The following is a 25,012-nucleotide window of genomic DNA, read 5'->3' on the forward strand; positions in this document are numbered from 1 at the left end:
ACCTCACAAATTGATTATTAACCTTGTAGCTAATATTATAGTTAATTGTTCAAGTTCTTTACATTTAGAAAGTCTTCAGGGCAGTCTCTTCTGTATTTAAGAAAGTAAATCCTCTAATATGATGTAGAGTTTCTTTTCTCTAGTGTGTTTGGTTCCTTAATATTGACATAAAGATTGAGTTAAAAGTAACAGAAAACCCTAATACTAATGAATGTGATAAGGACAAAAGTGAATTTTTTCACATATATTGAAGACAACAGTATTGCACAATGAAAGGATATTAGAAACCGGAAACATTTTTACATGTAGATCAATCTTTTTAATAGATGGAAAACATTCAATAAGGGTTAAGTTACATGGCAAATCATTCAAACCAGAAAGGAAACAACATGTTCTGACTTATTTATAAATAAAGAAATATTCAACATAGACAATTTAGATTCAAATTCTCAAGCAAGCAAAAACTTAGAGATTTGTATTTTCTTCTAACAATCATGTTTTATAGAAAATTTTATGATGTGTTGATATACTATTCTTCTCTCTGCCATACATTTTTATGTCCTTAAGGGTTCTTGATAAGACAGCATCCTTGATGAGAAAGAGAGAGAAAAGGAGATAGAGTTTTGAAATAAGTTGCATTTCTGGTCAAGTATTTATTATACTCTTAGCCCTTCAACATTTCATATATTTAGTCACTATTTTAACTAGCTATTGATGGAAGCAAGTTGCCAGACTTGGTAAATTATACCATCAATTCCCTTTCAAAACTTAGTGTCATTTGATACAATAATACCATAGTTTGTACAAATTTTTCTAAGTTATTTACCTCTTTTTCTCTTGAAAATGAGAAATCCAAGATTCACAAAACACTTAAGTACATATAAAATTTTTCTTCCCTGATTTTACCATAGTTAAATTTTTAAAAAAAGTTTTCAACCATGTGTGTCTTATAAATGTTTTTTTAGAGTGTTCAAAGTATCTAAAAAGTTGTCCTAATGCTGTTCATATAGTTCACTGTTTCCAATGACTAGGACAGTAACACATACACTTTGCCATAAGTTATTTTTATAATATTCTTTATTGAATTTAAAGTATAATTTCCATTTTATACTGTATCTTCAAAGGGTCAAAATCCTGATCCTATAAAATGGTTTACACTTACATCATTTTATTGTATCATTATATAAAATATTTTTCTAAAAGAAGAATTATTTTTCATTCATCAAGAAATAGAAAATATGGTTATTGTTTTTCTCTGTCTGACACATTTCACATACCATAATACCCTCTAGGTCCACATATGTTGTCACAGATGGCAAGATCTCGTCCTTTATTTATGGCTGGGTAATACTCTATTATATATAGAGTATATATATATATAATATTCCATATATATATTCATATATATATCATTGGACACTTGGACTGCTTTCCTATCTTAGCTATTGTAAATTATGTGCAACAAAGGGTTGCATATGTTTGTTGAATAAATGTTTTTGTTTTCTTTGGGTAAATATCCAGAAGTATAATTATTGGATCATATTGTATTATTTTTAAATTTTTTTGAGGAACCTCCACATTGTTTTCTATATTTGCTGCACCAATTTACATTCCTAGTAACAGGGTCCAAGGGTTCCTTTTTCTCCATATCCATGCAAACACTTGTTATTTTTTGTCTTTTTTTTGTTTTTTTGTTTTTGGCCATTTTGAAAAGTGGAAGGTGATATCTCATGGTTTTGATTTGCATTTTCCCTGATGCTGAGTGATGCTGAGTGTCTTTTGTCTTTTCATATGTCTGTTGGGCATCTGTATATCTTCTTTGGAAAAATGTCTTCTGTCCATTTTTTAATTGGAGTATTTGGGGGATTTTGTGTGTGTGTGTGTGTTGAGTTGTATAAATTCTTCATATATTTTGGATATTAACCTATTGTCAGATATGTTGTTTCCAATATTTTCTCCCATTCAGTGGGTTGCCTTTTTGTTTTGTTGAAGGTTTCCTTTGCTATGCAGAAGCTTTTCATTTTGATATAGTCCCAATAGTTTATTTTTGCTTTTGTTTTTCTTGCCTCAGGAAACATATCTAGAAAAATGTTGCTAAGGCCAAAGACCAGGAGATTACTGCCTATGCATTCTTTCAGGAGCTTTATGGTTTTAGGTCTCACATTTAGGTCTTTCATTAATTTTGAGTTTTGTGTGGGTGTGTTTGTATCATGTAAGAAAGCGATCCAGTTTCATTATTTTGCATGTAGCTGTCCAGTTTTCCTAGTGCCATTTACTGAAAGACTTCTTTTCCCCACTTTATACCCTCATCCCCTTTGTCATACATTGACCATATACATATGGGTTTATTTCTGGGCTCTCTATCCTGTTCCATTTATGTATGTCTATTTTTGTGCCAGTACAGTACTATTTTGATTACTAGCTTTGTAGTACATTTTGGAATCTAGAATTGTGATACCTCCATTTTTACTCTTCCTTCTCAAGATTGGTTTGGGGTCTTTATTCAAGTCAGACAGAGAAAGATAAATACCTTATGATTTCACTTATATGTGGAATCTAAAAAAACAAAACAAACAAAAAAGCAGAAACATCTATAAATACAGAGAACAGACTGATGGTCACTAGAGAGGAGGGGGTGGAGGGATGGACAAAATGGGAGAAGAGGAGTGAGCAAGAGATACAGGCTTCCAGTTTAAGTAAGTTATGGTAATAAAAGGTACTGATTATATAGTCAGTGATATAATAGCATTGCATGGTGACAGATTAGCTATACTTGTGGTGAGCATAGCATAACAATAGAGTTGTTGAATCACTAGCTTGTATACCTGAAACACAGAATTTTACAACTATATGTATGTCAACTATACTCAAATAAAAACCAAAAAAGAATGAGGAAAACCCCCCAAAAGTATAAATATATATTTTTAAATTGTCCTATGAGGAAACACTTTTGTATTTCCAAGCTCTTACAAAGAAATGTATTCCTGAAAATAATAGAATTTTAATCATTGTTATTAATATCCTCTTCTATCAGTAGAAAGATTTGTACAATTTTATGTCCCTTTCTCTTTTTTAAGTTTTTTATTTTGAGAGAGAGAGTGGGCATTTGAAAGGGGGAGGGACAGAGAAAGAGAGAGAGAGAGAGAGAAAGAGAAAGAGAGAGAGAAAGAGAGAGAGAGAATCTTAAGCAGGCTCCATGCTGTCAGTGCAGAGCCCAAGAGAGAGAGAGAGAAAGAGAGAGAGAGAATCTTAAGCAGGCTCCATGCTGTCAGTGCAGAGCCCAATGTGGGGCTCAGTGTAATGACTCTGAAATAATGACTTGAGCCAAAATCAAAAGTTGGACACTTAACCAACTAAATCACCCAGGCAACCCTTATTTCCCCCATCTTTATCACTTATACTTGCATTTATACTGGGAAGTAGGAGAAAATGTGAAATTCTATCTCAACATATAGGCTAATTTTTCCACATTTAAATATTGCTCATATAAATTGATTTGCCAAATTGCCAAGTGTCACAAATATGCAATAGCCAAAAACACTATATCTTCAGACAACTCAGAAAGTTTGTTGAATTAATTAATATTTCTAGAAGTTTGCCTGGCTTAAAAAAATAATTATTTTTCCATTATAATGACCATAAAGTAGAAGTGTCGTAGAACCTAGTATTTCTGAAAAGAATCTCTTGAATAACAATATGAAGAAAATAATTAGTTGTAGGCACAAGCTTCTTCTTACCTTCCTCTTTGAACACATCTTGGATATTTTAACTGCCCTCTGACACATTGCACTCTGAGTTCAGATCCTATAATAGAGGACTCATCGACATATGTATCTCTCCTACAAAGAAATTCAATATACTCGCCATGGAAAATATATGGTCTGTTGTCAAAATTCCATTTCAGGAATAAATTATTATTTTCCATTTCAACAAAAGATAATGTGCAGGGCTCTGAAAAATAAAAAGAAGAAAATTATCTTGACACATCTTGGCACTAACAGGAAGCACTGTGCTTCTACTCACAATAACCTTAAAATTTCCAGGCATTTGAGTGGCAACTAAGTGACTCAGAATTAATATTTGAGGCAGAAAATATGTTCAAAGCTCACAGAAAACAGTCTGCCATTTATCTCTGTGGTCCTGGATTTGGAAAAAAGTGTATATCCTGCCAGTCACTTAGCTTTATGCCATTAAGATTTTCAAAGATAGCAAACAGAAAAGGTATTTTTTATTAGAGAGCATCAATAGTTACTAATAATTACTGAAGTAATGTTATTTTTCTTATTTTTTTCCTCAGAAAGTTCAAATAAAATCCCCATGAGACACAGTATTTGTTTGATTGTTGTATAGATATTACTGAAATGTAGAAAGAAGGTGGATTCTCAGCAATGACTCAAACTCTAGGACTTGATGGCCTCCAGAGCGGTTGACAGTATTCTTTTTTAAATTTCCAGTTATTAAAGAATACCAGTGTTGGATTAAGATGCTTTACATTCTAGACATTGAAAATATTATTGGGTCCTTCCACTAATGCATTCAGATAAAACAAAACAAAAACTTAAAAAACTATTAGGGTACCTGACAAATTTCTTTGATTTTTTCCATACTAAAAATATTAATATTTTCAAAATGTCAAGTTATTTCAGAAAATGAAGTAGTTTGTGTCCTTATTTGCCTCTTGGATGACCTAGCACTAAACAGTAGATTCTGAGAGTTGTTAATAGAGCACATGAATCATATAACTATAATACATTAACAAACTTTATTCAATATTGTCAGTTTTTCTTGAATCCTATGTGTTTGCTATTATTCTAGAAGTTCTATAGACAGAATAAAAATGAATAAAAATAATCAGAAAGACTCTAAGAGAGTCTTTGTAGTCACTGCAAAATAGCTTTGAAAATGAGGTCAAGTGGCACTATATTTTAAATGTTGTTCTACAAAACATGAAATTTTAATTAAAACAAGTTGAAGATTAATTCATGGACCTGCTATTCTCAGCTATGACAGAATCGCCTATATCAAACCATCACTTCTACTAAAAACTGGAAAATCTGAAAACAGACACAAAGCAAGTAGATAATTTCCAAGGCAGTCAGTACTCATGATGCTAAGATCCTGGTAAAAACTCATACAGATGAATCCAACATTCTAGTGGCATTTTCTTCTTGGAGCATTTATTGATTCTCAGCATTTGCTGAGAGACTGTATAGAGAATGATCAACAACAAACATAGGCTAGCAGATGTTTTTGGAATCTAATGTTGTTGAGGATAGAAAAATCTAAGTTTAGGTCAGCCATGATAGCCAGGACTTAAAGGGCCAAGAACCCAAAGGAATGGGAAGTGCAGAGAATGAATGTGATACTTGGCACTGGCTTTTCCCTTCAAGCCTATTCTTGACTTGTGCAAAGAGAGAGCATAAAGGGCCAAGCAGAAAGTGAATGAAAAGCTATATTAAACTTTTGGTGGATTTCCAGTAACATGAGAGCCTGTGAAGAAGGAGGAACCTTGGTCTGAACACCAAAACTCTTTAAAAATAAATTTTCTTTTACATTTATTTATTTTTGAGAGACAGAGAGAGACAGAGCACAAACGGGGGAGGGGCAGAGAGAGAATGAGACACAGAATCCAAAGTAGGCTCCAGGCTCCGAGCTGTCAGTACAGAGTCCGCTTGAACTCACAATCTGTGAGATCATGACTGGAGCTGAAGTCAGATGCTTAACAGGCTGAGCCAACCAGGTGCCCCTGAACCCAAAATTCTTAGTGAAAAACCCTGCAGGGTTACATCCTATGAATAGAGAGACAAACAGAGGTCTGAAAATAAGCTTGGCAAAAACTTCATTTCTAATTAGATTGAGGCCTATTTCCTCTACACTATTATCCAGAAGCTGAGATGAGTATTCTCTGGAACAAGATGACATTGTTGTTTCAAGCTTCTAAAATTTTCCATACATAATATTTGATATTCAATCAACCATTAATAGAAATAGCAAGAAATTGGCCTAGAAATAGAAATAGGCCTACAAATGATCCAGATAATAGAGATTTCAGACAAGAACTTGAAATAGGTTGGATCAATGTGGTGAAGAAATGGATGTTACAGTAAAGTCTTTCATCAGAGAACTCAAATCTGTGTACACACACAAGCATAAAGTGGACATTCTAGAAATGCAAAGATATTGAGAGCTCAGCAGGTGATTTTAAAGTAGACTGGACACAACTAAAGAAAGGATTAATGAATTGGAAGAAATATCAGTAGGAAATAACCAAATAGGAACAAAAAGAAGATAAAAGATACCTCCAAAACCTATGAAAAATATCAAGCCACAGGTTCAAGAAGTACTACCAACTTGAAGAAGGAATGCTCCAAGACACCCACATCAGGCCGAGCATAAATAACCTACTGAAGATAAAGGGGAAAAGAATCTCAGAACCAGCAGAATACAAAAAGAAACTTAGTTTCAAAGAAATACAATTAAGAATGACACTAACTAACAAAATCCCACAAAAAGCAAAAAAGGATAAAATGACGTCTTTTACAGGACTAAAAGAAAAACGAGGACCAAACCAGACTTCTGTCTTTGGCAAAAATAACTCTTCAAAAGTGAAGGAAAATAAATTTGCAGACAAACAAAAAACTGAGAAAACAATAAAAAAATAATATTTTTCAGGTGTATGGAAAATGATCCCAATCAGAAACAGAGAAAAGCAGGAGAAGATGAGAAACAAATCACTCCAAAACACAAGCAAATCTTAAAGACTATTTCTGAACAACATAATGTTCACAGTATCATTGAAACTTAAACTATAGGGAGAATGAAATGGATGACACAGTAGTACAAAAAGTGGGAATAGTAAATCAAGTTAAAGTGTTCTGGGTCCTAGAAAAGTGGCAAAAGTACTAATTTATATGCCATTGTAATATTTCCAGGTTGAATGATGTAATCTCTATGATAACAGTTAAAGGAAGCCAAAGGGAAATTATAAATGACAAGCTAGTAGAGAGTAAAGGGGTATAAAAAGAGTTGATTTACCCAAAAGAAACAACCAAAACAAAAAGAAATGAAAAAAGAGAGAGTAAAGAATACAGAACAGATAGGATATATTTCTAGTACAATAAGATGACAGCTATAAACCCAACTATATCAGTTCTTATATTAATATGTAAATAGACTAAATACTATAGAGAGAAAGATTGTCAGACTGAAAAAGTATGCTTTAAAATTAACTGTATATTCCTTATAAGACATACATGGTAAAAGTAAGAAACCAAAAATATTGAACGTTGAAGGAGGAAAACAATGTATGCTTTATAAATCCTTGTCCAAAGTCAGCTGGTACAGCTAACGTAGACTTCAGGCAAAACGAGCAAAAGCAAAATGTGGCAAAGTTAAAGGAAGACTCTTAAAATTCAGCAGGGCCAACACACCAAGATTTAATAAGCTTCAATTTACCTAGAAGAATAGCAGGAAAGCACAAAGCCAAAAATTGACAGAACTGAAATGAGAAACATTTTTAAATGCACAGAGGGAGAGACTTTAACGCACTTCTTTTGATAACTGACAGAAAAACAAACACAAAACTGCACAGATATGAATGAACTTAACATGAAAAACAGAATTCAACTGACATGTGCAGCAACAGTGAATCCAACAATGATGATTATTTATTCATTTGTTTCAAAAGAACATGTACTAAAAAAGTCAGGCAAAGAAGGACAAATACCATATGTTTGCACGTATAGGAGGATTAGGAGGAACTTAACTGAGGACCATGGGGGAGAAGAAGAGGGGAAATGGTGGGGGAAAGGGAGAGAGGCAAACCATGAGAGACTCTTGAATGCTGACAAAAACTGAGGACTGATGGATGTTGGGGGGAGGGGGGATGGGCATGGAGGAGGGCACTTGTGGGGATGAGCACTGGGTGTTATATGGAAACCAAATTTACAATAAAGTATTTGTAAAAAAAAAAAAAAGAAACTACAAATTAAAAAATAAAACATGTACCTACAACAAATATAGTAATAAAGTAAGTATTAATGAAGCTCAAAGGATTGATATAATTCAAAGTACTTCTCACTGGTGTTCTATGTAGGTGAGGCATCACTAAATTCTACTTCTGAAACTAATATTACTCCATATGTTAACTAACTAAAATTTAAATAAACACTTGAAATATTAAAAAAAACTAACAAAAATCCCAGATCTTTTTTAAAAATGTGTCTCAATGGATTTAAATTAGAAATCAGTAACAAAAGAAAAGCTTCCAATGTTCAAAACCTAAAAAACCTAACTCAGAGTGCATACAAGATATCAAAATGGATAAGGATCAAAATAGATCAAAATTAAAAATACACACATATTTTCTTTTTTGAGAGAGAGAGAGGGAGAGCGCTAGCTGGGGAGGAGCAGAGACATAGAGAGAGGGGAGAGAATCCCAAACAGGTTCTGTATTCCCTGCGCAGATCTTGAGCAAGTCTCAGTCTCATGACTATGAGATCATGACCTGAGCCACCCAGGAGCCCCATGATATCATATTTTTTAACTGAATGATGGAATGATAATACAATTCCAAAATAAAAAATGTGAGGGATAAAGTTAAAGTCATGGTCAGGGGAAAAACTTATATCCTTAAATTCATATGTTAGGAAGAAAACAAAGGCTGAAAATCAGTAATTTAATATCTGTCTAAAAAACTAAAAGAAGATCTATAGGAGCACTTGGGTGGCTCAGTCCATTAACTCTTTGGCTTAGGCCATGATTTAACGGTTCGTGGGTTCAAGCCCCACATAGGGCTCTGTGCTGAGAGCTCAGAGCCTGGAGCCTGCTTCACATTCTCTCTCCCTCTCTCTGCTCCTCCCCTGCTTGTGCTCTGTCTCTCAAAAATAAATAAATGCTAAAAATATAAAAAATAAAATAGGATCTATAAAGTAAACTCAAGAAATTAGAAGAGAGGAAATAAGGATAAGAATATAAATTAATAAAATAGTAAGCAACCTTTGATGAAAACAGTAAGCAAATATTAGTTGTTTGAAAGGCCTAGTAAAAGTTGTAGACCCTTAACAAGACATGCCAAGAAAGAAAGAGATACATCTTAATAGCAGTAAAAACAAAAGACACACCACTAACGGCATTAAAAAGAATGTAAAAGGTTGTTGTGAACAACATTATGTCAACAAATTTGACAATTTAGATATCACAGACCAATTCCTAGACCCACCCTACCAAAACTGACAGCTATCAGAATCTGTCCTCAAAGAAAAGTTGATGCCCAAATGGTATGTTTGATGGACTCTTACAATTACTAAGGAAGAAACAGTATCAATCTTACACTAATTACAGAGAATTGAAAAAGAAGGAACTTACCAATTCACCATATGAAATAAGTAGAAACTTCATTCCAAACCCAAAATGAAAATAACAGACTGATCTCTCTCATGAAAATAAATGCCAAACTTCTAAGTGAAATATAAGCAAATAAAACCCAGCAACATGGAAAAAGCATAATTTATCACAAGCAAGTGTGATTTATTATAGGAATATAATCACGCTTTTAACAATCAAAAAGAAGCAATTGTAATTCTAGAGGGTAAAGTAATAATATGGTTATTTCAATAGATGTTGTTAAATACTCAATGAAGATTAAAAAGCTTAGAAAAATAGAAATAGAGCTTTTTATATTTTAATTTGATTTTTAATATCTTTATATACTGTAAATAAATATGAATTATTGAAAGTTTTACTTATGAGTTTGAGAAACAAAATATCCAATACCTCTTCTACTCAGCATTGTACTCAAGTCCAAGCTGGTGAAATAAGATAGCAAATAAGTCAAATACAGACACACAAAAAATCTTTTCTTTTTACTTAAAGATATGCTTTTTTTGACTTCTGAGAATCTTGGTAGGTGTTGTTACCCTACCCAGATACTTCACTAATAAGGCATTAACTTGCTTCAATTTTCTATATTTGTTTCCCCTTTGTACTCATGTTTCCTATTCTAGTACCAGTCACACTGAATGATAATTGTTAACACATTTACCAATACCTCTATGACTTATTCACTTATAGCCGCATATAACACCAGTACCTGGTGTATGTTTGTATTTATTAATATTTTTTAGAACAAGCTGGACTATCGTTATTTATGATCTACAGGAAAGAAGAGAAACTAGTAATTGAATAGACACACTAAAACACAAATATAACAAATTAAGCATTATAATAGTGTTATATCAACTAAAAGAGAACAGAAGGTGAAAAAATAATGTTTTTTTTTTAAAATTTTTAAAGGTTTTTAAATTTATTTCTAGGAGAGAGAGAGAGACAGCGTGAGCAGGGGAGGGTCAGAGAGAGAGAGGGAGTCACAGACTCACAGACTGAAACAGGCTCCAGGCTCTGAGCTGGCAGTCAGCACAGAGCCGGACGCGGGGCCCCAACCCACGAACCGCGAGATCATGACCTAAGCGAAAGTCGGACGGACGCTTAACCGACTAAGCCACCCAGGTGCCCCGGTTTTGTTTTGTTAAATAGAGGGATATTTAGTAGTACTTGCCTAAACATGATGGTGGTGTAGTCCATACTCCATCTGAACAATAGGACTCCTTAGATCCTTGAAGGAAATGATGATCAAAACATCTGTATTCTACTGAGGAACCGTTTTCATAGATGCCTAATATTGAACTAATCATAACTCCATTTTTAACAAGTGGAGGAGATGCACACATTCCTTTAGATTCTGCAAAAATAATTTTGGAAGTATATAATGAATTTCCATAATAAGCATCCAATACTTTAATAATTGCTATAGAAATAAAATAGCACAGTTAATGTAAAAGCATTTTTAAGATAACTGTCAAATTTTAAACATTGAGAGCATTTCTATAGTAACTTCATACTATAAAATTGATTATTGCAAGAATTGGAATCTCATTATAAAATTAAAATACACTTTTAAAATTGGCAAAGAATTAACAATCATGATTTTAATTTTCCCTTTTTATCTAGCCAAAGTGAAAATGTATGAAACCCCTTTGAAGCCAGGCTTTCTGTATGTATCCTCTTACATTTTTTTCTTCTTATTAAAAGTAATAATTCCATGTCCAAGGAGCACACAGAATCTCTCAATCTGCCTCAAGACGTTTTCTGAGACAACACAAACTCAGCAAACCCCAAGAAGGGCAATGTTTTCCAGAGCTGTTGATTGCTCACATTAGGGTGATCAGTCCCCTGATAGTCTGGGGATACTTATAAGATCTATTAATTTCTCCCTTTATAAAATTGACTTATTGGAATTAAAAGATATCAGCATAGTCATCCTATTTAAGTATTTGTGCTTACTGGAAATTAATCAGATCATTCCCAATGTTATGGATTAGAAGATGATGATGGTGAGTTGTGTAGGGTCTTTCTTATACTTTGAACCCAAGTAAGTAACATTAATCACCTGAGAAATTATCAGAAAACACTATTGTTTTACCTTTTATAATACATAAAGGATATCTCACTTCTCCTCTATTGCACTGTACAGATAATTCAGACAATGGGGTTGATGGAGATAAGTCATATCCTTGTTTACATACAAAATCTATTAAATCTCCATGTAAGACCTTTCCTTCATACTTCCACTTCATCTCTATGTTATTTATTTTCATGTAATCCACATTAATAGTACATGGCTCTGTAAGAAAAAATGTTGTTTTAAATTATTTACTTATTAGGCAAATATGAAGTTGAGTATATTTTTAACATAAAAACTTTGACAGGTATCAGAAGAAATGTTTTATATTCAACATTTACATTATTAAAACTTCTCAAACATATACATAATAAAGTATACATTTTAATGCTATCAATTTGAACATTAAAAATATTGTTTAAGCTATAAAAGATGCACTTCAGACCTAAAGGTACATACAAACTAAAAGTGAAATGATACAGAAAGAGATACTATACCAAGTTAAAATGTAACTATTTGCAGATGACATAATACAATACACAAAAAACCCTAAAGACTCCACCAAAAAACTATTAAAACAATGAATTCAGTAAAATTACAGAATACAAAATTAACACATAGAAATCAATTGTATTTGTGCACAATAATAACAAAGCAGCAAAAAGAGCAATTAAAAAAACAATTTTAATTTTAGCTATAAATATGTCCAAAAGAATAAAATACCTAGGAATATACTTAACCAAGGAGATGAAGACCTTTACTCTGAAAACTGTAAAACATTGATGAAAGAAATTGAAGTTGATACAAAGAAATGAAAGACATTCCATGCTCATTGATTGGAAGAATTAATATTGTTAAAATGTCAATACCAACCAAAGCAATTTACAGATTCAAAGGAATTACTATAAAATTACCAATAGCATTTTCCAGAGAACCAGAACTAATAATCCTTAAATTTGTAAGAACCATGAAAGCAAAAGCAATCTTGAGAAAGAAGAACCAAACTGGTGGTATCACAATCCCAGATATCAAGCTATACTACAAAGCAGAAGTAATCAAAAACAGTTTGACACTGGCACAAAAATAGACAGATAGATCTATGGAACAGAATAGAGAGCACAGAAATAAACCCATGCTCATATGGTCAATTAATCTATGACAAAGGAGGCAAGAATATTACAATGGGAAAAAGCCTCTTCAATAAATGGTGCTGGGAAAACTGGACAGCTACATGCAAAAGAATGAAACTGGACCACTTTCTAACACCACACACACAAATTAACTCAAAATGGAGAAAGATCAAAATGTGAGACCTGAAACCATAAAGCTCCTAGAAGAAAACATAGGCAGTAATCTTCTTGAACTTGGCCTTAGTAAACGTTTTCTAACTATGTCTCCTGAGACAAGGGATACAAAAGCGAAAATAAGCTATAAAGACTACATCAAAATAAAAATCTTTTTTGCAGCAAAGGAAACCATCAACTAAAAGGCAACTCAGTGGATTGGGGAAGATATTTGCAAAGGATATATCTGATAATGGGTGAATATCCAGAATATATAAATAAGTTATACAACTCAACACACAAAAAACAAATAATCCAATTAAAGAATGGGTAGAGGACCTGAATAGATATTTTTCCAAAGAAGACATACAAATGGCCCACAGACACATGAAAGATGCTCAACATCACTCATCATCAGGGAAATGCAAATCAAAACCACAATTAGATATCACCTCACACTTGTCAGAATGGCTAGAATCAAAAAGAGAAGAAACAAATATTGGTGAGGTTGTAGAAGGGAAAAAAGACCCCTCATTTCCTCTCGATCGAATGTACATTTGTATAGCCACTATGGTGAACATTATGGAGGTTCCTCAAAAAATTAAAAATAAAAAATACTATGTGATCCCATAATTCTACTTTTGGCTATTAACCCAAAGAAAATGAAAACACAAACTCAAAAAGATACATGCACCCCTATGTTTATTGCTGCATTATTTACAATAGCTAAGCTATGGAAGCAACACAAGTGTCCACATAATGGAATATTACTCAGCCATAAAAAGGATGAAATCATACCATTTGCAACAACACGCATGGACCTACAGGGTATTATGCTAAGTGAAATAAGTCAGTGAAAGACAAATACCATATGATTTGTGTATATATGGAATCTAAAACATAAAACAAATGCATAAACAAACAAAAAGCAGAAACAGAGTCTATATACAGAAAACAAATTGATGGTTGCCAGAGAGCAGTGGGGTATGAAGATGGACAAAATGTGTGACCCTTTACACGCTGTGGGAGATCCTGACTTCCATTATGGAATGAATAAATCATGTAGATAAAAACTACCGCTGGGGGAATATGGTCAATGGCACAGTAATAGTGTTGTAAGGTGACTGATAGTGGCTACATTGGTGGTGAGTGTAACATAACTTATAGACTCGTGGAATCACTATTTTATAGCCCCAAGATAATGTAATATTGTGTGCCAACTATACCTGAGTAAAAAGATATATATATATGTGTGTGTGTGTGTGTGTGTGTGTGTGTGTGTGTGTTTGTGTGTGTATGTGTGTGTGTTTTATAATTTGTGGCCATCTTAAAACCACATATAATAAATTAGATGGAAATTAGATGGAAAATAAGTAGCAGAGGTAGGGGAGGGGCTATCAGAGGGATAGGGTTAGGAAAATAACACTTTTAAGTCAAATCGTTGCGATAGGCCTAAGGAAGAAGTAGTATCTGCACAGACTTGAAGAAGGTCAGTGAGTGAACCATGGCATTTTCTGAGGGAAGGGTGCTCCAGGAAGAGGAAAGAGGCCTGAGGTAAGAGCATACTTGGCTTGTGTGAGGAAGAGCAAGGAGACCAGGGCCGCTGGGGTAGAATGAGACCGGGAAGATCAGCGGGTCAGAGAGGTTCATAATGACTGGAAAAATAATTCACAGGTGGAAGATTCTGCTCCTTATCACACCATTTTCCCCACTTGAGGTGAGAGTACTTGTAGTTTCTAAGGATAAATACGACATACAGACATACTGTCCTCTTGACCTGATGACAATAAATGCTCTTCATTCAGTATCTGCTTTGATTTATGAGCACCAAGGTTATGTGTCTTGATGATCAATCACATCATCAAAACCTTAATATCAAAACTTTGATGAAAATAAGAGAGCAATAGAAAAGCTATAGGTAGGGGTGCCTGAATGGCTCAGTCAGTTAATTGTCCGGTTTTGGCTCAGGTCATAATCTTGCAGCTCATGAGCTCGAGCCCTGCATTAGACTCTGTGCTGACAGCTTGGAGCCCAGAGCCTGCTTTGGATTCTGTCTCCCTCTCCATCTGCCCCCGTCCCCGCACAACTCACGCTGTTTCTCTCTCTCTCAAAAATAAATAAAAACTATTTAAAAAATTAAAAAATTATAAAAAGGAAAAGCTATACGTAGACATAACTGAATTTGAATGAGAAGAGCTGCTTAAGAATTATTTGGAAAGAGAAATCACAAAGGAGATGTGGAAAGAACTTAAGATTTAAAATTAAATAAGTATACATACATATAATAAAGTCATATAAATAAAAGGAAAAGGAAAATAAAAATGGCTGTAATGTACATTGTTATATCTTGCATCATTGTCAAATGAATAATATAATTTATACAAATAAAACTTTTATTACAAGCATGAAAAAATCAAAGTCATTGAAAAAAAAAACCTATGGCCAGCCAGAAAATTCAAAATGCTCAATTGAGTAATACCTAAATAAACCAAATTAAAATAATTTTAATTGTTGGATTAACAATATGTGAAGATTAAAGTAATCAAGTTGACAAACATTAAGAAAGTTACTACTTTAATTCACTGATGGTAGGGTCATAAATCAGATTAACTCTCTGAAGGACAATTTGACAATTAACAGAAAAAGAATTAAAATGGCAAATTTCTTTGATCCAAAAATTTCCTTCAGAAAATCCAAAAAAGGCAAAAACAAAATAAGACATGCGAAATAAATATACTTAATTCCAAAACTTAAAAATAAAGTATTTTTTAAGTGTGCAAACATTTAATACAAAAAATGTACTGTTTAGAACATAAAAAATGTTGAAAACACACTAAACTTACATCAAAAGTATTAATTTAATTATGGCATATCTGCATTATGGAATACTATGCATACATTTAAAAGTATATTGTAGAAATATATCAAACCACATTCATAATAGAGTTTGTGGGGAAAGAAACAAGTTACATAGCCTCTAATGATAGCATACATTAAAAATTTTTTTAAATGTTTATTTTTGAGAGAGAGAGAGAGACAAAGAGAGAAAGAGGGAGAAACAAAGTGCAAGTGGGGAAGGAGCAAGGAGAGAGGGAGACAAAGAATTTGAAGCAGGTTCCAGGCTCTGAACTGTCAGCACAGAGACTGATGCGGGGCTCAAACCCACAAACCACAAGATCATGACCTGAGCTAACGTCAGACAATCAACTGATTGAGCCAGCCAGGCGCCCCTATTTCTTATAAATAGGTGGTGTGTGTGTGTGTGTGTGTGTGTGTGTGTGCGTGCGTGTGTGTGTATGAAAAGGTTTAGAAAACCATTATCTAAGTAATTAACAGCTTTTGTTTCCTAAGTTACTGATATTTTCTGTTTTCTTCTAGTTGCTTTCATATATTTTTTAAGTAAATAACAATGATTTACATTTATAATTTGAAAGGCTAATATTTTAATTAAATTAGTATTTTATTTTAACTTATAGAAAGGTTATGATACCATTATCTATTTGTAGAAGTCACAATGTAACAAGTTCATTGCAACTACAGGGACCAATTACCCTCCTTTTAGTGTAATTGTGACGAGCAAGGTCAAAAATGAGGCAAGTACGTAGGCTTGAAATGAAAAGTGAATATTATTTTCAGAAAGTTATCTCAATTTAGATAATTATCTAGATAGCTGCCTTCCTTCATTCTCCACTTGACACATTAATGTTAAAGATACCATGTCTTAATCTAAAATATATTTAAAGTAATTACAAACATGTCTTTATTTGCTCAGCAAAATAAAACAAAGGTGATCATTCAAGTGAGGAATTGATAGCCAAAGAAGCTATTGACAATATGCTCTACCAAGGAAGGAATTGGATTTATTATTCTCTCCAAATGATATTCTGGGACAATATAGTGAGAGATGCTGATGCTGTTAGTAAGAGGAAATTTCAGTTCAGAGAAAGATACCACAAAACGTATCACAAAAATGTGAATATACTTAATGCCACTGAAATACACACTTAAAAATGGCCAAAACGGTAAAGTTTTATTGTTCATGTTTTACCACAGTTTTTAAAAAGTAATAGGTAAGAACTAACGGAGTTATAGAGCCTGTGATATTAGATTTTCTGCTTACAGAAGAGAGAAGGGAAAGAAAACACTTGGAAAAAAATTTATACAAAAATGATCCTTTCCATGCCATAAAATATTATGTAAAAATCACATAAAAATAGAAACATAATCATAAAAGTTATTCAATGTGTTCTGTGATAAATGGAGTCTGTTCCAGGGATCTAATGTACACAATGGTGACTATAGTCAATAGTATTGTTTTGATACTAGAATGTTGCCAAGAGAGTAGATCTTCATAACGACAAGAACAACAAAAAATGGTGATTATACGAAGTGACCAACCTTATTGTGGTGAACATTTCAAGATACATACGTGTATCAGCTTACTGCATTGTACACTGTAAATTTACACAATGCCATATGTCAGTTGTATCTCAATAAAGCTGGGAAAAATTTTTTTAAAAAGACAATGTGTTCTCTATCTTACCTAAGCAAACAGGTGGAGATGACCATCTTCCTTGTTCACAATGAGATATTTTTGCTCCACTCAATAAGTAATATTCATTACATCTATATTCCACTGAGGATCCTGTAGTGTAGCTTGCTAATAATCCATCAATAACAGCCCCATTTAATACAGCAGGTGGAGGCTTACAATTCTCATTATTTTCTGAGAAAAGTGGTTATTTTAAAATGAATATAATTTTATATCATATTAAATATATAATATAATTATATAACATAACAACATAATGATATCATACAGTTACCCATAATCTAGTACTTCAATATTTGTCTTATATAACAATAACCCAAATATTATTGTCAATTCTAAAACTATCCTTTGACATTATCTGCTTTTAGTTTTTTATTCTCATTCTCTTCATCTCAGGTCTCAGTCAGTTATGGATGAAATTTTCTACTTTTGTTCTCTTTAGTTTTTCTCTCATTCTGCTAATTTCTTTAGCATCTTGAATAGCTTTTCTCTTAGCAATAAATAGCTAAAGTAAACATGTTTGTGGAGATCTTTCTAGGAAAGTACGAGAAATGAGAAGGACAGGAAGGGTAGCACCCACGAGCATCAATGTAGCCTGCTTGTGCATATCAGTAAAACAAAAGACCAGAGACATGTCTCAGAAGGGTGTAGGGCTCAGACTAGCCAGATGCAGAAGTAATATTAGAAGGACTGACCCAAAGTCAGTTAGTGTTCTAATGTAACTTTGCAGGACATAAAGGGAGAGGAAGTAGATCATGATCATGGCCAGTCACCCAATCCAACATGCCCTTATTTACTTCTCTAATGACACACACTGTAACTTATGTGCTTTCATATAAAGCTCAGAAATCATGGTATAAAATAGGTCAGATAACAGTGCTTAGCACTAATGGACATTCAAAAGTCTTTTTTAGTTTTCCAGTTCTTTATATTGGGTTAAATTTTAGGGATGGCTGCATATGCACAAAAACAGTAGTAGAGTAGGTGCAGCAGTAAGCAGTAGTCTCTTGCTATACGTGTGTGGGTTACATGAGGATGAAAAATTTTACAGACTAGGCTTAGCTACTGATGGCAAATGTAGCATACATACCAACACACTCAGGAGGACGTGTCCACTTTCCATGTTTACAAGTTATTTCTCTTGATCCAAGGAGATGATACCCACTTTTACATTCATATGCCACTGTATCCCCATTGAAATAAGTCTTAGAGTTTACGTTCGCTGTTCCATTCTCAATGACAGGGGGATCCTCACAGGTTATCTTCTCCTTTTGTTCTGAAAAGAAACAAATGAAAGAGACGTTTAGCTACACATGCAAACTTCATTTTAGGGAAACCTTATTTAAGGTGTTGCTAACCAATGCATTTTGGAGGTTCTGTCCATTTTCCATTTTCACAACGTATTTCTTCTGGTCCCTGTATCTTAAAATTAAGTTCACATTCTACACGAACCACCTCTCCATGACGATAAGTTGTTGAATGTGTTTGAATTTTGGAGTTTAGAGGCAGAGGGGGTGGAGGACATCGGTTTCTTCTTCCTTATTAAAAAAAATCACCATATTTAGTCATATAATTATGAAAATAATAGGTAGATTTCATAAGCACATTCATTGAGTCAAGTACCGTAGGAAGTATACAGACCCTAGGTCACCTCCTTGATCTCCATTTTTGATGTGTGTGTTGCTCACTTCATTGTGTGATACCCTCCCCATGAGCCGAAACTGGGACTTCCTTCTAACCAATAGAACGTGGCAAAGATGAGGGGAGGTATGTGATTATGGATGCATGATATGCAACATAATGCTGCAAGGCCATTCTTGCTGAGAGGCCCTCTCCCTGCTGATTTTGATAAAAAGCACCCTCCCACGTTGTGGGCTTCCAAATGGGGAGGCAACAAGGCAAGGAGCAGAAGGCTGCCTCCAGCCGGCAGCCAAGAAGAAATAGAGGCTCCTAGTTCAGCAGTATGAAAAGCACTCAATGCCATCAACAACCATATTGAGTTTGAAGGGAGATTCTTCCCCAGTCAAGCTTCAGATGAGACTGAAGCCCCAGCTGACACTTTACTTGCAGTTTTGTTAGACAGGGATGCAGAGGAGTCAGATAAGCTATGCCCAGACTCCTGACCTACAGAAATTGTGAAATAATACAAGTGTATTGTTTTAAGCTGCTACATTTGTAATAGTGGTGTTATGCACCAATAGAAAACTATAAAAACAAGTAAATTAAAATGGCATTATCTCCTTTATTCCTAAAATAACTTTATTAAGCAGGGAAAATTATTTTTCTCATATTATAGATAAAAAACTAAAACTTCTGAAGTAAGTATATTAACTATTAATTGCCAGATCTGTTCTTGTACTCATGTCTATATGAATTAAATAAAACCTCCGGTTCTAAATTTTTTTAATGTTTTATTTATTTCTGAAAGAGAGAGAGAGACAGCATGAGCAGGGGAGGGTCAGAGAAAGAGAGGGAGACACAGAATTGGAAACAGGCTCCAGGCTCCAAACTGTCAGCACAGAGCCCAACGCAGAGCTCGAACCCACGAACCATGAGATCATGACCTGAACCAAAGTCAGACACTCAACAGACTGAGCCACCCAGGTGCCCCTAAAATCTCCTGTTCTAAACTCTTCTAAAATGCAGACTGTATTAATTTCCTATTGCTTTTGTGACAAATTTTCACAAGTGGTTTAAAATAGCACAAATTTGTTCTCTTACAGTTCTGGAAGGCAGAGCCCAGAACCAGTTTCACTGGGCTAAAATCAAGATGTCAGGAGAGCTGCATTCCTTCTGAAAGCTTTAGGGGAGAATCCGCTTTTTTGCCTTTTCAAACTTCTGTAGGCTACGTGCACTCCTAGGCACATGACCTTTCCTCCTATTACTCCAGCTTCTCACTTCCATTGTCACTTCTCTACTTCTCTTCTGTAGTCAAATTTCCCTCTGCCTCTCTCTCATGATTACACTTAGGGCCCATATGGATAATCTCAGAAATTATTCTTACCTCAAGATCCTTAACTTTATCACATGCACAAAGTCCCTTTTTATAAGTAAGGTAACATTCACTGGTTCCAGGGATTGGAATATAATTTATTATTATTCAGCCAATTGCACTGCCTACCCTACATCTATGACTATTTACTGGAGAAATAACAGGGCTTGCTGGCACGCTGACTAATTTGGATGGGAGGACATGGAGTAGGCATCATGTAGGTTTGCCATTTATTTCTGAAATAATGTGCTACAGGCAATTTGCTAACAATCTTCCTCTCTACTAAAAGGACCAAGGCTCTTGAGAGGGACTGGAAAATTAAAAACAAAAACACTGAAGTTATCACTTGGTGCATTTGAAGAATTAGGATCCTTCTGCTCAGTCCCATCTCATACCTCTGGTCATTTCCCTCTTTCCCTCTCTCTAGCATCTGCTTCAAATCTTCACCCCCTCTTCCAAATTCCAGTTTCCTGTCTTCATCTTGCCTGTCAATAATGACATTATTTTCTATATTACAGAGAAAATAGAGGCTCTCAAGACCTTTACTTCTCCCCATCTCTCCCAATCCTCAAACTTCTATTAGCTTTCAGTTCAAATAGTATCCAACACCCCAAAAATGCTATCCTACCCCATACCTCAAAATCTTCAATGTTTGTTCCAATACTTTATACCTGAGTTTATTATATTTGTCACATTGCAACAATTACTTTTTCAAATCTGTTCCCTTTGCTAGACTAGGATCTCTTTCATATCTTATCGTAGATACATTTAAATGACTATTGGATTGTTGTCTTCCAAGAGGTGATCATACTATCTGTTTGAACATATTCAGTGATAGAAACTTACCATATAGATTACATTTTAGGATAGCTCTTACTAAAGAACCATAGTTTTCATTTTTACTCTGGGTAATATTCTGCTGATTTTTCTATTCTTTACCCCCACTATTTTGAAGACCAGATTTTCCTATCAGCAAATATGTAGCCAAATAAGAAAGAACCCTCACAAAGCTACCAGCTTGGGATAATTGAATCCAGCAATTCCCAAAAAGGAAATTTATTCATTGTTACAAGATATTTTAAATTTGTAATAAGAGACTTTAAACATTATATCCACTCTACAAACTAATGCAAAATTTGAGATTTCTTTAAATTAAACGTATTACATATTGGTGAAAATATTTAGCACTGATTTAAAAGGCCGTATTTATCTTAAAAAATAGTACTCAGACAAGAATTAGATATCATCAGAAACATTTTTTTCATAAAACTTAAAGCTGGTTAAGACATGATATTTTATTTGTATCAGTGTGAAATTTTAAAAATTACCTTCACATACAGGAGATTCTGGGTACCAACCAAAGTTATAGCACTGAATTAAATCAGATCCACTTAGATAATAATTTTCATGACAGAAAAACTGAACTACATCTCCTTCTTCATAAGTTTGCTTTGTAGGATGAAAATAACCATTTTCTATTAATCTTAAAGAAGAGCACTTTAATCCTAAAAATGAAAGAACAAATAAAACACAAAAAAAGTTATTTTTGCTGTTGAACAAAATTCATCTGCTATTTATATACCATATCTGGAATAGAAATTAGTAAATTTATTGTATTTTGTTATACATATAAAAGCTCAATTCCTATATTTATGAAATATCATTAGGCTTACATTAATGTAATTATCTGAGCTAAAAGAAGTCTGCTATTTGAAAGCTTTATATTTTCATTTTTTAATTTTTTTTATTATATATTTTTTTCCTTGTGTGGAGGGCTCACTTTCAATAGATTTCAGCGAGGGAGCTGCTCTGCTACTTGTGAAACCCTGCTGCTATCTGAGAGCTTTAACTGATCAAAGCCTATGATCAATGTAATTAAAACCAGAGGCAAGAAAAAAAAAAGTATGAAAAATGAAACATAATTCATGTAACAATTTATACACACTTCCATGTAAGAGTTTTTTAAAATTATTTTTATAGTTTATTTATTTTTGAGACAGAGAGAGACAGAGCATGAGTGGGGGAGGGGCAGAGAGAGGGAGACACAGAATCTGAAGCAGGTTCCAGGCTCTGAGCTGTCTGCACAGAACCTGATGCGGGGCTCAAACTCACAAACTGCGAGATCATGACCTGAGCCGAAGTCAGAGGCTTAACCGACTGAGCCACCCAGGCGCGCCAAGAGAAGATTTTTAAATGAGACCAGAACATCTTGAAAATGAGAACCTACTGGTACATTTTGGTGTGAGAGACCATCCATAAGTGCGGCATTCGACTTCCTCTGCCTTCTTTCCTCCAGCTGTATAGTAGCCGGTAGAACATTCGTAGTGTAGTCTGTCCTTCACTTGGAATGTTTTCTGTGTTGTGGAGTAATTTCCATGATGTAATTCAGGAACCAAACATGCTTCTTAAAAAAAAAAAAACCAACACTATTTATTTTGTGAATTTTGTCACTAAAGCGATTATATTAAAAAGAAATCTCAAAATGTATTTTCACAGAATCTTAAGCCTATTTGGCAGAATCAATCTTTTGCAAAATTGAAAAATAGCCAGTTTACCTTTGGCTCTCTATTCCCTTTTTTTAAAGATACACTTTGTGTCTTAATGCACCAGTCTTCTATTCTTTTTTCTTAAAAAAATATTTATTTATTTTGAGAAAGAAAGAGAGATTTGCACAAGCACAGGAGGGGCAGAGAGAGAGAGAGAATCCTCAGCATGCTCTGTGCCACCAGCACAGAGCCCCATGTGGGACTCGATCTCACAAACCCTGAGATCATGACCTGAGCCAAAACCAAGAGCTGGATGTTTAACCAAAGGAGCCACCCTGGCGCCCCCTCTATTCTTAAAATTCTAGTCTAGTGTAGTTGAAAAAAGGCCACAATTCAACTAAAGGCTTGTTCACTAACAGTGTTTTGATTGTGTGTCATCTGAGAACTCACACAGTTTAAGCACCTAACACACTAACAAAGAATGTCTATTCAAATTACTGGATTTTAAGCATATCTGATATTGGTTTATCAATAAAAATCATGGGCATTATCTTCAATTCTTCTTTAATAAAAGAAATAGTAATTTATATATGTTGTAAGAAACAGGTTTAAGGTTTTTTCATTTTATTCCATTTCATTCTTTTCTTTATTAGTATAAAGTAGGAACTACTTCCACCTTTTGACTAGAGTGAAAAACTGCTGCTGAGAACATTGGTGTACAGTGTCTGAGTCCCTGCTTTCAGTTCCTTTGAGTACATACCTAGAAGTGAAATTACTGGAGCATATAGTAATTCCATGTTTAACTTTTAGAGGAATTGTCACCAACCCATGTGTCCAAACAAACAAAATGTGACATATATACTCATACAACATAATTCTATTTAGTCATAAAAAGAAATTAAATTCTGATACATGCTAAGTGAAATAAGCCAGACACAAAAAGACAGTATTGCATAATTCCTCTTATATAAAGTTTCTAAAATAAGGAAATAGAGAAATAAAAAAGAAGTTACCAGGTATTGAGGTATGGTGGGGGGGTTTGGGGGACTATTAATAGGTACAGAGTTTCTGTTTGGTTTGATGAAGAAGTTTTGGAAATAGTGATGGCTATTGGTTATTGTGATGGTTATTACAACATTGTGAATGTACTTAATTACTGAATTGTACACTTAAAAACAGTTAAATTGGTAAATTTCATGTTATGTGTGTGTGTTGCCACAATAAAAAAAAAATCAGGGTTGCCAATTGTTTGGGAGAAGGAAAAATGGATGAATAGGTAGAAGGGGATTCTTGGGGCACTGAAAGTTTTCTGTATGACATCTTACTGGTGGATACATGTGATTATACATGGGACGAAACCTATAGCATGTCTAACACAAAGAATGAACCCTAATGTAAAGTATGAATTGGGTTAATAATAATGTATTAGTATTGGCTCATCGAATGCAACAGATATGCTTCACTAAATGCTATGTGTTAATAATAGGGTAAACTGTATGTAGCCAAGGGCGGGAAGGGGTATATGGGAACTCTCTGTTCTAGCTGATCAATATTTCTGCAAATCTAAAACTGCTTTAAAAATAAAGTCTATTAATATTAAAACAAATGAAGTAGGAGCGACTGCAGTAGTTGTGTTGTGGGAGTTGAGAACCCCTGGGTTAGGGAAACACCTAGCATTTAAGAAAACCAATATAATATCAATTTCTTGCATTTGCAGACATAATGAAAAATAAATTCTATTAAATAAAAATGCCTATCAATATAAGAAAGTACTAGCCTCACAGTCCCTTATCTTCAGTTTTAGGAAATGATTCTTAAACACATACCGTGTTCCTTTCTGCAGGTAGGTTGAGAAGACCATCCATCACCAAGACATTGAATCACTTCTTCATCATTCCCTCCAGTAGTTTTATAGCCTGAATTACAACTATAACGCATGTTCTCTTGAATTTTGTACCATAATTTTACATCAGAGATGTAACCATTTCTCAGCTCGGGCTTAGTGCATTTTTCTACCGGGAAAAACAATTGTTTAACTTGGTGAAATTAAGCTTGTCTTTTACTTAGTTGTAAAAATAAGGCAAAAGTTTAATATTATTCTTGGAATTTATTTATTATTATTATTATTATTTAAGGTTTATTTATTTTTGAGAGAGAGATAGACAGAGCGTGATCAGGGGAGGGGCAGAGAGAGAGAGGTAAACACAGTATCCAAAGCAGGCTCTAGGCTCTGAGCTGTAA

General features: G+C 34.0%; 1 protein-coding gene across 1 annotated transcript in view; it reads right to left on the minus strand.

Annotated features, from left to right (window-relative positions):
• Positions 1-525: 525 nt before the first annotated feature.
• The window catches only part of F13B (coagulation factor XIII B chain), a 29,016-nt gene continuing 4,529 nt past the window's right edge, over positions 526-25,012 (minus strand). Inside the window, exons 3-12 of the mRNA XM_039252704.1 lie at positions 24,598-24,783; positions 22,513-22,689; positions 21,614-21,790; positions 18,652-18,831; positions 18,384-18,569; positions 17,285-17,467; positions 11,480-11,680; positions 10,556-10,738; positions 3,738-3,951; positions 526-588 (exon numbers count right to left, since the gene is read on the minus strand). Of these exons, the coding sequence (XP_039108635.1) occupies positions 555-588; positions 3,738-3,951; positions 10,556-10,738; positions 11,480-11,680; positions 17,285-17,467; positions 18,384-18,569; positions 18,652-18,831; positions 21,614-21,790; positions 22,513-22,689; positions 24,598-24,783 (1,721 nt within the window). The 3' untranslated portion in view covers positions 526-554. The remainder of the gene's footprint in view (positions 589-3,737; positions 3,952-10,555; positions 10,739-11,479; positions 11,681-17,284; positions 17,468-18,383; positions 18,570-18,651; positions 18,832-21,613; positions 21,791-22,512; positions 22,690-24,597; positions 24,784-25,012) is intronic.

Source organism: Hyaena hyaena, unplaced genomic scaffold, assembly GCF_003009895.1.
Source record: "Hyaena hyaena isolate Hyena2069 unplaced genomic scaffold, ASM300989v1 scaffold_429, whole genome shotgun sequence".
Lineage (NCBI taxonomy): Eukaryota > Metazoa > Chordata > Mammalia > Carnivora > Hyaenidae > Hyaena > Hyaena hyaena.